Here is a 12,193-nt window from a genome sequence, read left to right as displayed (position 1 = left end):
TGTAGGAGCCGAAACCTTATACGCACTATAAATTTATATAAAACTATTTTAGAGCGAAAAAGTGTTTAAAAAAGTATCTGACGTGAAAACAGACAGTTTTCCTTGCTGAGTCCCTTTGCCCCTGAAAAGAGAAAAACCGAACCAAAAAAATTTTCGTTGTTACTAGTTACGACCTTTGTTATTTGAGATAAGTTTCACGAATATTGTTTTTAATATTCTAATTGTTATACCCTATTTGTCACACCTTAAAAAACTAGTTTTTAATTTTGAAATCTACTTTTGTTAACATTAAGATTGTTTTTATTGAATATAGTAATGAAAATAAACTGTTGTATGATTTTTGTAGTATAAATATATTTTGTCTGTACTATCAAATATATGGGAATAGCATTTATAGTATTATTTATAGAAGTCATTCAGCACAAAGCACCGGCAATGCTTGTAGACCAAACAAAACTATTTCCTACCTGCTTTTAAGAAATCCCTAAATACTCAACACTACATTTCTACAAAATGTGAATAACAATACATACTGTATTCAATGTAAATCAAATAGTAATAACCTAATGACAATAATTATTGCATTATATAATTAATTTCTATCTTCGTAAAAAAATTGTTATAAACACTCCATACTAATATACGACATAAAAATTTCTAAAAATGTGGCAGAGAAACAGTATATTATGGCAAAATTCTACACTATATTCTTTTTCCTGGAGTGATAGATCCTATAGATTGTACCCATATATCAATTATGATTATGGAGAATAGTGGTGATTCACCATCTTTTCATAGTATAAAATGATGTTGCTTCCGCTGTCTGTTCGCTTAGTTCTTTTAAATTGATTTTAATGCAATTTCTACCAATAGATAGACCGATTCAAGTGGAAAATTTATATGTAGAATATGAACACCCATGCGAAGCAGGGGCGGGTAGCTAGTTCTGTATAAATAGAAAATGATATATGATTCTTTGAAAGAGCAGCTGATAGAATTATTTAGTTTATGTTCTCTATGATGTTTCTACTTCATTAAATAAATATATTTTTTTTATTTATTTTAGGTCAGGTGTGTTGCAAAGCTAGTAGCATTTTTGCTAAGTCTAGCATAAAAGGTTACCCACTATTGCCTAGCCTCGTCACACCATCCTGTAATCTATATATATAAAAGAACCATCTATGAACTCAAGACATCAGTATAGAACAATGTTTTAAAGGGTAGTTCCAATATTTTCAGAATGGCTTAACTTATATCTGAAGACAGTCATTGTATAATGATCATTTCATATTATATATATTTTAATAGAAATAATCTTTATTCAAATGAACTCATTACAAGCACTTTTGAATAGTCATATTTTGATTCTACCTCTCAAAATATAACTCCTAATTATACTTAATAATAAAAAATATATAATGACATTTTCTGTACAAATAGTTTGAATATTTGTACAGGAAATGTTTTAATTAATTCCTATACATTTTCAATGCCTACTTGATCAACTAGGAAACATACCTACTAAAATACATACATATGTACTTTTTATTGTAGTATTTGCTAAATTGCAATTGTATATTCATCACTGAATGGGTAATAAAATTAGGCAATTTTTATAATAAAACTATTCATCATTATGTGCCAATTAAATTGTTCTTGTATTTTAATCAAATGTAAAACTACAATTTTTTACATCAAATTAATATCAGTAATGTTACAAGTATTGAAATAATAAATTAATTAATATAAACTTTTGAACTTCTAAAACAGATGTTATTTTTTAACATGAAGCTGACACACCGGTACCAGCTTCAGGTCAAAAATATTACATGAAAATTTAAAAATATGTACAGGATATTTTTTAAATCTAATTTTAAATATCACAGATTACCACACAGCCATGCACCCCTCATTATCTTTATTTTCCAAAAATCCTAGGTGATCATTTACATCCAAAAATGCACCAACTGTAAAAAAAATGTTTTATGCAGTTTTGGCTATGCTACTTGCTAAAACATACCGGATAAAAAAATTATAAATATATATATATATACTTGTAAAACAAATCCCATAATTAATTTCATAATTAATCTGAAAGATGTATTAGAAATTCTATAACAGTAATGAAAAAAAAAAATGGAATGTGGTGGAATGTTTCAGAAAAAATAATGTAATGGTTTTGGTTTAATACATTATACAGTGTGAAACAGAGTTAATGCAATTTTTAAAAGGGGAACACTGATTCTATCATAATTAGAAATACTATTCTAATAACAACAATAGTTTGATAAGCCTACTTTAATTATTGAATGGTAGTAACTCTAATTAAGTATTTACATGGGCATCTAAAGGTGCATCAAAATCATATTATTGTGTACATCCTGTGGTAGAAATGAAATATCAGCTTTATTAACCTCTCTGATCTCCATATGTTTCACTATAGTTAATCTTTTGGACTCCCCTGTGGGTCTTCAAATATTGAAATATGTAGCACAGCCCTCCTTTGCATATTCAATCTGAAAAGTACGAGAGTAATAATTACATTAAGAAATGTTTATTTATGTCGGGTATTTTATCATATATGTTAGAAAAAAAATTAATTTTGTTTCTAACACTTTAAGGAGTTGTTACCACATTAATTCCAACTAAATGCTGTAAAAAGCAACATATGAATTAATAAGACAAGGTACCTAAACATGTTTAATTTGTTCCAAAATCTCAAAGCAATTTTCCCCTTTGAAATTAATTGAAATGCCATTAATCTATTCCAGCTCCCAAAACACAGCCTCAGTTGTTTTTGCTGTTGCTGCTTAGTTGTGTAGCAGGCATTATATACATAGACAATATGTTCTGAGCTTAAATAGCCCTTCTATTTAAGCTCAGAACATATCATCTATGTGCACATGTTACATGTATACAACCTCATCAAGTTAATTACTTGCACACATTGCTCATGTCTTTCTATGAGTTCACACTTTCATCTTATCAAAAATGAGGGAAACAAGCACACAGACTGAGATCTAGTCCGAGGTAGAATAAATTGTTAGAGGTTAGGTGCTGTGTGCGATTCCTCATATCTCAAAGCAACATATCACTCATACAGCGGCGCATATCTCAAAACAATCGTATATCGAGGTACGTTCGTGACACTGGCACAGTACTCACCTGATCGCCGAATTTAATATGAAAAATATATCTTCTCAAATTTAGAATACATTATTTACTAACATACTTACAATTTATTTAGTTACACTCTGACACGCTCCGATTCGCGACATGCTCACGACTTGGGAATCCAATCTGCGCTCCTCATAAATATCCCTGTGTCAGGGAAGTCGACAAGCTAGGACATCACGGACTGTCATGATAAAAAAGTGTAAGCCGCTTCTCGAGATATGCCGCACTTAATGACATCACACGCTGGTCCCTTTCCATCGTCAACGTGCCATGTCAAATTATATTGTATTATATAAAATATCTATTTATCAAAACAAGTCGTGTTCCATCGATCAGGCATATTAAGGTATCACTTACCACTATAGTTCTAAAAAAATGTATCCTGGATTGTTGATTTACTAATGAAACATTGAAATCTGAAAATGATTTTGTCACTTCAAAATAATGCGTGTCTGCATTAAAATACTAAAAACAAATTAATAAATATTCACAAAGTGGCCCGTAAACACTATATATCCTTGTCTTTACCCAAATATTTCTCGCTTGGGACTTTTGTTTTCCATTGTTCTCATTGGATATTCAATTAATTTTAGCATTTCAGTCACAAATCCACAATAACTACCAACACCAAGTCACAATAACCACATATATTTCCAAAACTATATAAAATAATCAATTGTAAACAAAATGCAAAATGGTGGGGACAGTTTTCCTTCTCTTCTTTTGACTCCGGTGGGCGGGACAGTTACGTGATTGGTTGACAGCATATTCTAGTGTTGCCTACGGTATTTGGGCAAGCCCACTAGGCAGTATAAAATACAAGTTTTTAATCTTTTGCAATCGATGACTAGACTGGCTGGTATGGCAGACGAAGTATGTTTTAAATATTTGAAAAGAGTGTGTTTTGTCAACTTGCCTGTCGTCGTTAATACGACGTATCCATATAACTTAACTATATTATTGTATTAAACGTGTTTCTATATTATTTTATCTGGATTAGAAATATAATTTGTTTATCTATTTATTTTCATTAGACACCTCTATAATTACTCTGTTAAAGTGAAAAGTTCAGAGGTAACTTCCCTCACAAAATTCATACCTACCAAATGGTGTGATAAATGTACATACATCTGTTCCCTCCATAACTACTTCAGCATCCGAAAGATATTAGATGCGTATAGTAATTAATGCAAAAGCTTTGTTTTTAATCGTGTCAAGATTAGACAACTGAAGTTTAGGCTGAACTATGTAATGATGACCTGTGGAACCGGATGTAAATGTTCGCCTAAGTCACACTTTAATGTATGATAATATGTAATACTGTATGCGTTCTTTGCATAAAGGTGATTCTGAACTTCAATTATGTTTTCAACATCTTGTTGCATTCCTTAGTTGTAAACGTGAATGTATTCTTTATCAACAATTTTCCCGATTTCTAGTTTGTAGAGAACTCCACTGCATATTTCTTTTTTTCTTGTGGTGGGGCTCAAAACCTAATATAACTAGAGTGACTTCCCAATTACTGTAAGCGGAAGAGCTAGAAGTGGATATGAGTATTATACACTGCAAGGTGAGTAGATATCAGCCACGAAAGAAACACTATTACGTGCGTAGCGGTAAAATAAAAAAACTTGACTATTCAAAAGCTTATATTAAGGTTTTCGTTAAGTTTGTCGAAAGGTAGTAAATTACTGAATAAGCTAACAGGTTTTATTTTGGCTTCTATAAGAGTACATAATTGAAGTAAGGGTTTTAAACCCACCAAATTGCATTTCTAATGATTTATGTTCAGTTAACATATACATAATGACCGAGAATAACATCAGAATATAATCCTTCCATCACCATAAGATTGACTTTCACCTTTTGTTTTTGTATTTCTATAGTTAATGCACATCTGCTTTTTACGTGTGATATAAGGTTTGACTTGGCCATTGTTATCTTTTGGTGATATGGTGTTTCAATTAAATCATAGTGGTTAATCAGTCGTTTGTGAATAAAACTAGCCGTACTGCCTGTATCTATTAGTGCTCTAGCCATAATTTTGTTGTTGATAATAATAGGAACAGTCGCTTTACTTAAATCTGCAGAAGATATGTGAGGGAATTTACCTCACGTTAACAGAGTAACTATAGCGGTGTTAAGAAAGATGACAAAACACACTCTCGTTTCAAATATTCAAACATACTTCATCTGCCATACCAGCCAGTCTAGACCTCGATTGCAAACCTCGTTCTAACAAGACAGTATGCAGGAGAGTGTTTCAATTGACTGATTTTCGTTGGAGGTAGCTGCGTTGCGTTGAGATTTATTTCGACAGACAGACAGGCTGCTGGACAGAATCTTCGTGGATGTCTTTTCTCTCCACAAAAGTAGCAAGACTCAAACGTATTTCTATAATTTCTTAAAGTATTCTTATTGTCAGCAGACATAGAATCCTTTAAAACTGGAATATTAGAACAGTTATTTGTATTATTTATTACAGGATTAGTGTCACGTAGATAATTCATAATAAACAAAATAAGCAAACCAGAACATTGTCTTCTTACGATAATGAAGCGTCTACATCCATATCAGGAGATAATATAGCAGAAACCGTTATAGCTGCCACAACAAATAAAAGATGTTTCTTTTGTGGTAGTAATGTAATTCATCAGCGGATAAAATGTCCAGCTTTAAATAGCACTTATCAAATTTGTTTTAAAAAGGGACATTTTGCTAATGTTTGTCGAAGCAAACAAACTATGAATGCTGCCATAGTAAATGAGAATTATAATAGTAACCCTGCAGAGGTTGCAGCTATATCTGCAGCTTCTTTACCAAGTTTACATAAAGCAACTGTACCTATCACCATTAATAAGTACTATGCTGAAGCCCTTATCGATACTGGAAGCTCATTAAACTTTGTAAATGAAGAATTAGCGCACTTATTGAAACTTTGTCAACAAATTATAACTTTACCTTCACTTAATCATACATGACCAGTCAACTGTCACTGCAATGCAACTTAACAATTGAATAATCACTCGTACGACAACGTGAAATTATTAGTTGTACGTAATTTATGCGCTGATATTATTCTAGGTCATGACTTACTTGAAGCTCATCACTCCTTAGAACTGAAGTTTGGTGGTCCCTGAGATCCTTTGAAGATATGTAATGTCATGGCTGCTAACTTACCTCACGCTGCATTGTTTTCAAATTTATCTCCTAATTTCAAACCCGTAGCAATAAAATCAAGACGTTACAGCGAGGGTGATCAACAATTTATTAAAGAAGAATTTGAAAAGCTATTAAAAGATCAAGTTCTAGTAACTGGCGGTGGTATCATCGTAAATGGCTCGTTATTGAGTATTCTCAAACTATAAAAAAATTTACAGAACTTGATGCATATCCTGTTGTTCTCTCTGTTGAATTGGTACCTGATGGTAGGCACTTTTAAGAACAATTTGACTAAAATATTTATTCTGCGCAATTTTTGATATAAGTACTTCAATATTAGGTTATTAAATATTTTAGTCAAATTGTTCTTAAAAGTGCCTACCATCAGGTACCAATTCAACAGAGAGAACGACCTTATACAGCATTTGAAGCATGTGGTAATATATTTCAATTTACACGTATACCGTTTGGAGTCACAAATGGAGTATCAGCATTTCAAAGAACGGTGCAATTTATCATATCTAACGAAAATCACGACACTTATGCATATTTAGATGACGTTACTGTTTGTGGTAAGGATAAGCTTACTCATGATGCTAATCTAGCAAAATTTATGGCAACCGTAGCAAAGTATAAAATTACTCTGAACAAAGACGAATGTAATTCTGGTTCTGGGACTATTAATATATTAGGTAATACTATAGAGAACAATGTTGTAAGACCCGATAAAAAACGTCTTAAACCTGTACTCTCCATGCCTGCGCCTACAGTATATTCTCTAAAGAGAGTATTAGGTATGTTTGGACATTATTCTAAATGGATAAATAACTATTCAGAGAAATAAGTAATTTAGCGACTAATAATTCATTTTCATTATCACATGATGCAGAAATATCCTTTAAGAGTCTTAAGAAAGATATTGCAAACGCTGCTTTAATTGCTATTGATGACACACAAATGTTTACTGTAGAGACTGATGCTTCTGAATATGCCTTAGCAGCAACCCTTTCACAAAATAGTCGCCCGGTAGCATTTTTCTCTCGCTCACTGACAGAGTCCGAAAGAAACCATTCTTCAATAGAGAAAGAAGCGTCGGCAATTATTGAAAGCCTGCGTAGATGACGTCACTATTTAATTGGAAAACATTTTCTTTTGATAACGGATCAACAATCAAAAACATTCAAATAAAATTGAGAACGAGAAAATAGAGAGATGGAGGCTTGAATTATCTTGTTTCAAGTTTGATATTATATATCGACCGGGTAAACAAAATATTGTACCTGAGACATTGTCAAGAGTTTGTCCTAATATGGTTTCACGCAAAAATTTATATGAGCTACATAATACATTATGCCATCTAGCAATCACAAAAATGGCTCATTGGGTGTGGCCTAAAAATTTACCGTATTTGATTACTGAAATTAAGAATATGACTGTAAGTTGTCCTATTTGTTCGGAGATAAAGCCAAGATTTTCAAACAGTAAAAGACGACTTATTAAAGCGACTTATTGAAAGACTTAGTTTAGACTTCAAGTTAGACTTAAACTTCGTTGCCTTCAAAATCCGTAAATAAATACAGTACTATTGAAAAAAAATGTAAGAAAAACTAAACTGTCTAGCTTCTGGAAGTACGTTACTGCAACCGGAACTCACGATATCAAGATGGAAACTTAATGGTGCGTTTAGGGCGATTGTTAAACATTATGTGATGATTTACGCAATATTTTTTCTCTTATTCGTTATATCATAATCATATTTCATTTTTAAACCACCTGATTACCTTAAAGGTTCGATTCCCTATATTTATTTTGAACTATTGCCTCATTTTACTAATTTTTAGTATAAAACATTAACCCCATTTAATTTATTAATATTAATTAATAGTATAAAACTTCATGATCACTAAATTACATTCTAAATTTCTATTTTATTTGTCCCGTCTTGTTTCCCATCTGTGGGTAAAATACTTGGCAACCCAAAAACATTGCATTAAATAAATATGACACCTGGGAAAGGGGCAAGATGAATTACTTTAGCTATGCACTATGCAGCTAGTGGGTACCTAGCGCGTCTATCTAGAATCTATAGGTCATAGCGTCCATTTATTTTATGGAAATCAATATTAGTTCGCTCTGGGACCTGCGTGCCTGGCGGCGTAATCGAGTGAATAACATATTGCTGTGTTTGATTTTATTAGAAAGTTATACTTGATTTTTAATTTCTCACGACTTCTGCCGTGACAGGTAATTGCATTTATCTTTTAACTTTATAAAACAATCATGGACACATTGTCGAAGATGATGGCAGATATATCCCTTACTAATTTCGATAAACATCGCATCCATTGGGTCGAGGTTGTGCATATCACTGATCCTCATAACTTTTTTGTCCGGCCTACCACCTATAAAAAATACCTGGCGGAATTGACGGCTCATGAAACAACTCCAATTGATCAATCAGAAGCGATTTTGGGCGAGCTTGTTATTTACAAATCCAAGGAATCAAAAACCTTGGTTCGTGGTAAAATAATGAAAGTAGAACCAGACAGCACATTTGAAATAAAATCGCTGGACACTGGTTGTGTTGATAAATCTGTGCCATTGAATGACATGTATAAACCCATGTTAAATTCCGATGCTGTGGAACCCTTAGCTATACACTGCCAATTAGCTGACTGTTTCCCAAATGGTGGAGCCTGGGGCGAGGAAGCGATTGATGCTATGAAGCATTATGTTGCTAACGAGAGAGCTCAAATAAAAATTAAAGGAAGGAAGCAAAACACATTCCTAGTTGAATTAGCAAACTCCTGCCCTGACGATATTGGGACTCTTCTCATAAAAACTGATTATGCAAGTTTTAAAAAATCAACCAGTCGTACTCGGCAGGAAAGCAGTACTGCGAGTCAGGTGGACCTGTGTTACAAATATAAGACTGTTAAAGTTGGTGATAAGTTACAAGTCCAAGTGCTGGGTGGCAAATCACTAGAAGCATTTTACGCTTGTCAAAAAGATGATTACGAGACATATATGGAAGAACGAAATAAACTAACATTTACTAGTAAGGCCAAAAAAGTTAAGGTGAATCCGAAAGAGATAACAGTAGGGCTACCTGTGGCTGTGTTAACTGATGATCAACGTTATTATGAACGTGGCATTATAAAAAGCCTGACAGAAATGCCACAGGAGTATGTGGTGCAGTATGTAGACTGCGGTAAAGAAGCAACTGTGCAATTGCACAGACTCAAGCCAATGCAACCATATTATTTCAAGACACCAGTGGCAGTTATCTTTTGTGCATCTGACGATAAACAGGCGTGGAATACTGGCCTGAATAAATTTATATATAATGGATATGAGTTTTCAATAACTGTAGTAAAAGTTGGAGATAATCACAGTAAGCCAAATTTAGTTCATATTTCTCATGTTTCCTCTGGGAAAACTAAGTAACTTGATATTATATGATTCCTCTACTCAACTTTTTAAATGTTGTACTTAAACATATTACTATAATCTTAGTGTAAGATGTAAACTTAGGATACTTTCATATAATCTTAGGATAATTTCATATAATCTTAGGATAATTTCATATAATCTTAGTATAATATTATGTATCTATTTTATAGTAAATTGTCTGTTGTGGATTTAAATTAATCTTTTTTCTTCAAATTGCTTTTTCCCTCACAAACTTGTGATGGCTAGCTCATCCGTCATAGTCGTGAACGGGTGCTGCTTGTAGGGACTAGTCTGCTCTAGTCACTACAACTGATTTCCTCTTATTTAATTTTTTAACCAGTTGGTTGTATATTTAATATTTTGTCTAATTGAGTATTTAATTGAATTAGTGCTAAATAGTAGTTTGTATTCACACAATTCAACCTAAAATGTAAACTAACAATAAAATTATTTAAAAAGCAACATGCAAGTTTCTTGCTTGTTCTTCTTGTGAGGGGAAAGCTTTCCGATTAAGCAGTAGATTAAAAAATATTGTAGACTTCCAAAGTGTATCAATGTAAGTTTATTTGAATAAATAATTTTCTATTCTATTATTGTATTTGTCTGTGTTGTATTTATGAATATGTATAAGAATATAAGAATAAATGTATTACAGTGTATTAACTACTAAAAAGTGTAACCAATAATAAAGTCTAAATTCAAATTGAAATAGTTTTATTAATGATATACTTAGTCAAAATACATTTTAGAGCATAGTTATTCTGATTATTAAAATCTTATCCTTTGTCATCGTAAGAATGTTATTTCAATAAAAATAGAAACAGCTAGGAATATATTATATTGTCACTATAGCAATTGATTGAGTAAATAGTGTTGGATTTTTAATAGACAAAATAAAGAATTTAAATTTACCATATTTATTTGTGGTTAAAAGATGAGTTAACATCTAAGTCTGTGATTTGATTTTAAATTTTTTTTTTGTTTCTGGTGCTTCTTATTTAGTACCATATGAAGTTCATAATTTGACCAGAAATTTTTGAGTTATCCTGATGTGATTGAAGTCAGTTTGTATTCACATACATGAACATGGTAAATAAGTAAATACATTAATTTGGTATATTATACTACCATTGATTGTAAATTGTGTAGCAGCAAAGGTAAAGTGTATAAACTCCATTTATAAAAGAATTAGTAGATTACATTTTTAAAGAGAAATTTACTAAAATTACAATATGACGAAAAATAAATAAACAGTTTCAAAGTCAAAATCATTTATTTATTAAAAAAGACCAAGTAGAAACATATTTTACCTTTTCACAACTTCACTCCAAATATGTAATGTTTTGTTATTCAAGATTGTTCCAGATAATTTTTCTATTAAAAGAGCTTAAAATGATCTTCCTTAAAATTACTTTTAGTAAAGCCTGAAAGAAATATGTATAAGTGTAGATAATTTTGTTAGCTTCTTAGTAAGTCTTGTTTTTATTGACATATTTTAATTCTAAATCTCATAATTTTTATCGTCCCAATTTCATAATCTTTTCTGTTAATATTGTTTAGATTAATCTAAGCTTTCCTTTTTGTTGTATGAAATGTAAAAAAATAACCAATGGTAAACAATGCAAAAACAAAGGAGATTTTTTTGTTTCAGTTTTTTTTCTTTAAATGAAAGGCAAAGGGAACAGCGCCTGTACAGCCAAAAGAACAAAAAGATAAAACTATGAAAATAGTTTACTCGTACGTCAGTTGAGGACAGTTTTTTTGATGGTTTAACACGTTGGTGTATTTGCCAAAGACTAAATTTAGGAAACTTGTTTATGTCAAGGTTAAATAGATTGTTTCCTAGGCTCAAAGAGTAAAGTAAATCCTCTTTAATCTGTGACTAAAGACCAAAGTAAATATACCAAAGAGAAAAGTGGCTTCTTTATGGTTTTCGCGTTGGACGGAGAGTGCCGTTACTTAGTAGATCCTGTAAGAACCAAGTCGAGAAAGGCGGGAAGAGTTGAATTTGGCGGTCGTGGTTTTTCTTTAATTTAATATTTTATTACAAAATAGTGATCAAATGGGTATAATTTTTATATAGTTTTTATTTATTTTTGTAATATATATTAGTGTAGTGTAGTGTAAAGCTTGCGATATAGGTAAGTTGTAATATTTAGTACTTTCCTATGGACCTCCCAGAGTACCTTGGGGGTACAATCTCTGAGGTCGATCTGCGTGTTACAATAAGTGCAAATGAAATTGAGTCAATGGATACAGATTGCTCTTCCGGATGGATAGAGAATACAAAGTCTAAAAGGAGACGTGTCTCGGCTCCTCGTGTCTGCAAACATTGTAATAAAAAACGCAGAAAATGTAAGGGCTTTGAGGGCGGAAAAACTCAATTAAATTCATGTCAATA

The 12,193-nt window shown here is 31.8% G+C and overlaps 1 protein-coding gene and 1 long non-coding RNA gene across 3 annotated transcripts; one reads left to right on the top strand and one right to left on the bottom strand.

The window, feature by feature from the left end:
• Positions 1 to 1,644: 1,644 nt before the first annotated feature.
• LOC131849320 (uncharacterized) lies at positions 1,645 to 3,904 on the bottom strand. 2 transcript variants are annotated; one of them, XR_009357788.1, is made up of 3 exons: positions 3,237 to 3,904; positions 2,338 to 2,516; positions 1,645 to 1,967 (listed from the first exon to the last, which is right to left on the bottom strand). It is a non-coding gene; the product is annotated as an uncharacterized LOC131849320 (long non-coding RNA). The 2 variants fall into 2 exon arrangements; XR_009357787.1 differs by having other exon boundaries at positions 2,415 to 2,516.
• A 4,586-nt stretch (positions 3,905 to 8,490) lies between these two features.
• On the top strand, positions 8,491 to 10,357 carry LOC131849290 (tudor domain-containing protein 1-like). The gene has a single exon (XM_059199330.1). It carries the CDS (start codon positions 8,620 to 8,622, stop codon positions 9,784 to 9,786), a length of 1,167 nt encoding a protein of 388 aa, XP_059055313.1. The 5' UTR covers positions 8,491 to 8,619; the 3' UTR covers positions 9,787 to 10,357.
• The last annotated feature ends 1,836 nt before the right edge of the window (positions 10,358 to 12,193 follow it).

This window comes from Achroia grisella, unplaced genomic scaffold (assembly GCF_030625045.1).
Source record: "Achroia grisella isolate CSIRO2021 unplaced genomic scaffold, CSIRO_AGI_Agris_v1 utg640, whole genome shotgun sequence".
Taxonomy (NCBI): domain Eukaryota; kingdom Metazoa; phylum Arthropoda; class Insecta; order Lepidoptera; family Pyralidae; genus Achroia; species Achroia grisella.
Note: the sequence above shows the minus strand (reverse complement) of the source record. Positions and strands in the feature narration are given on the sequence as shown.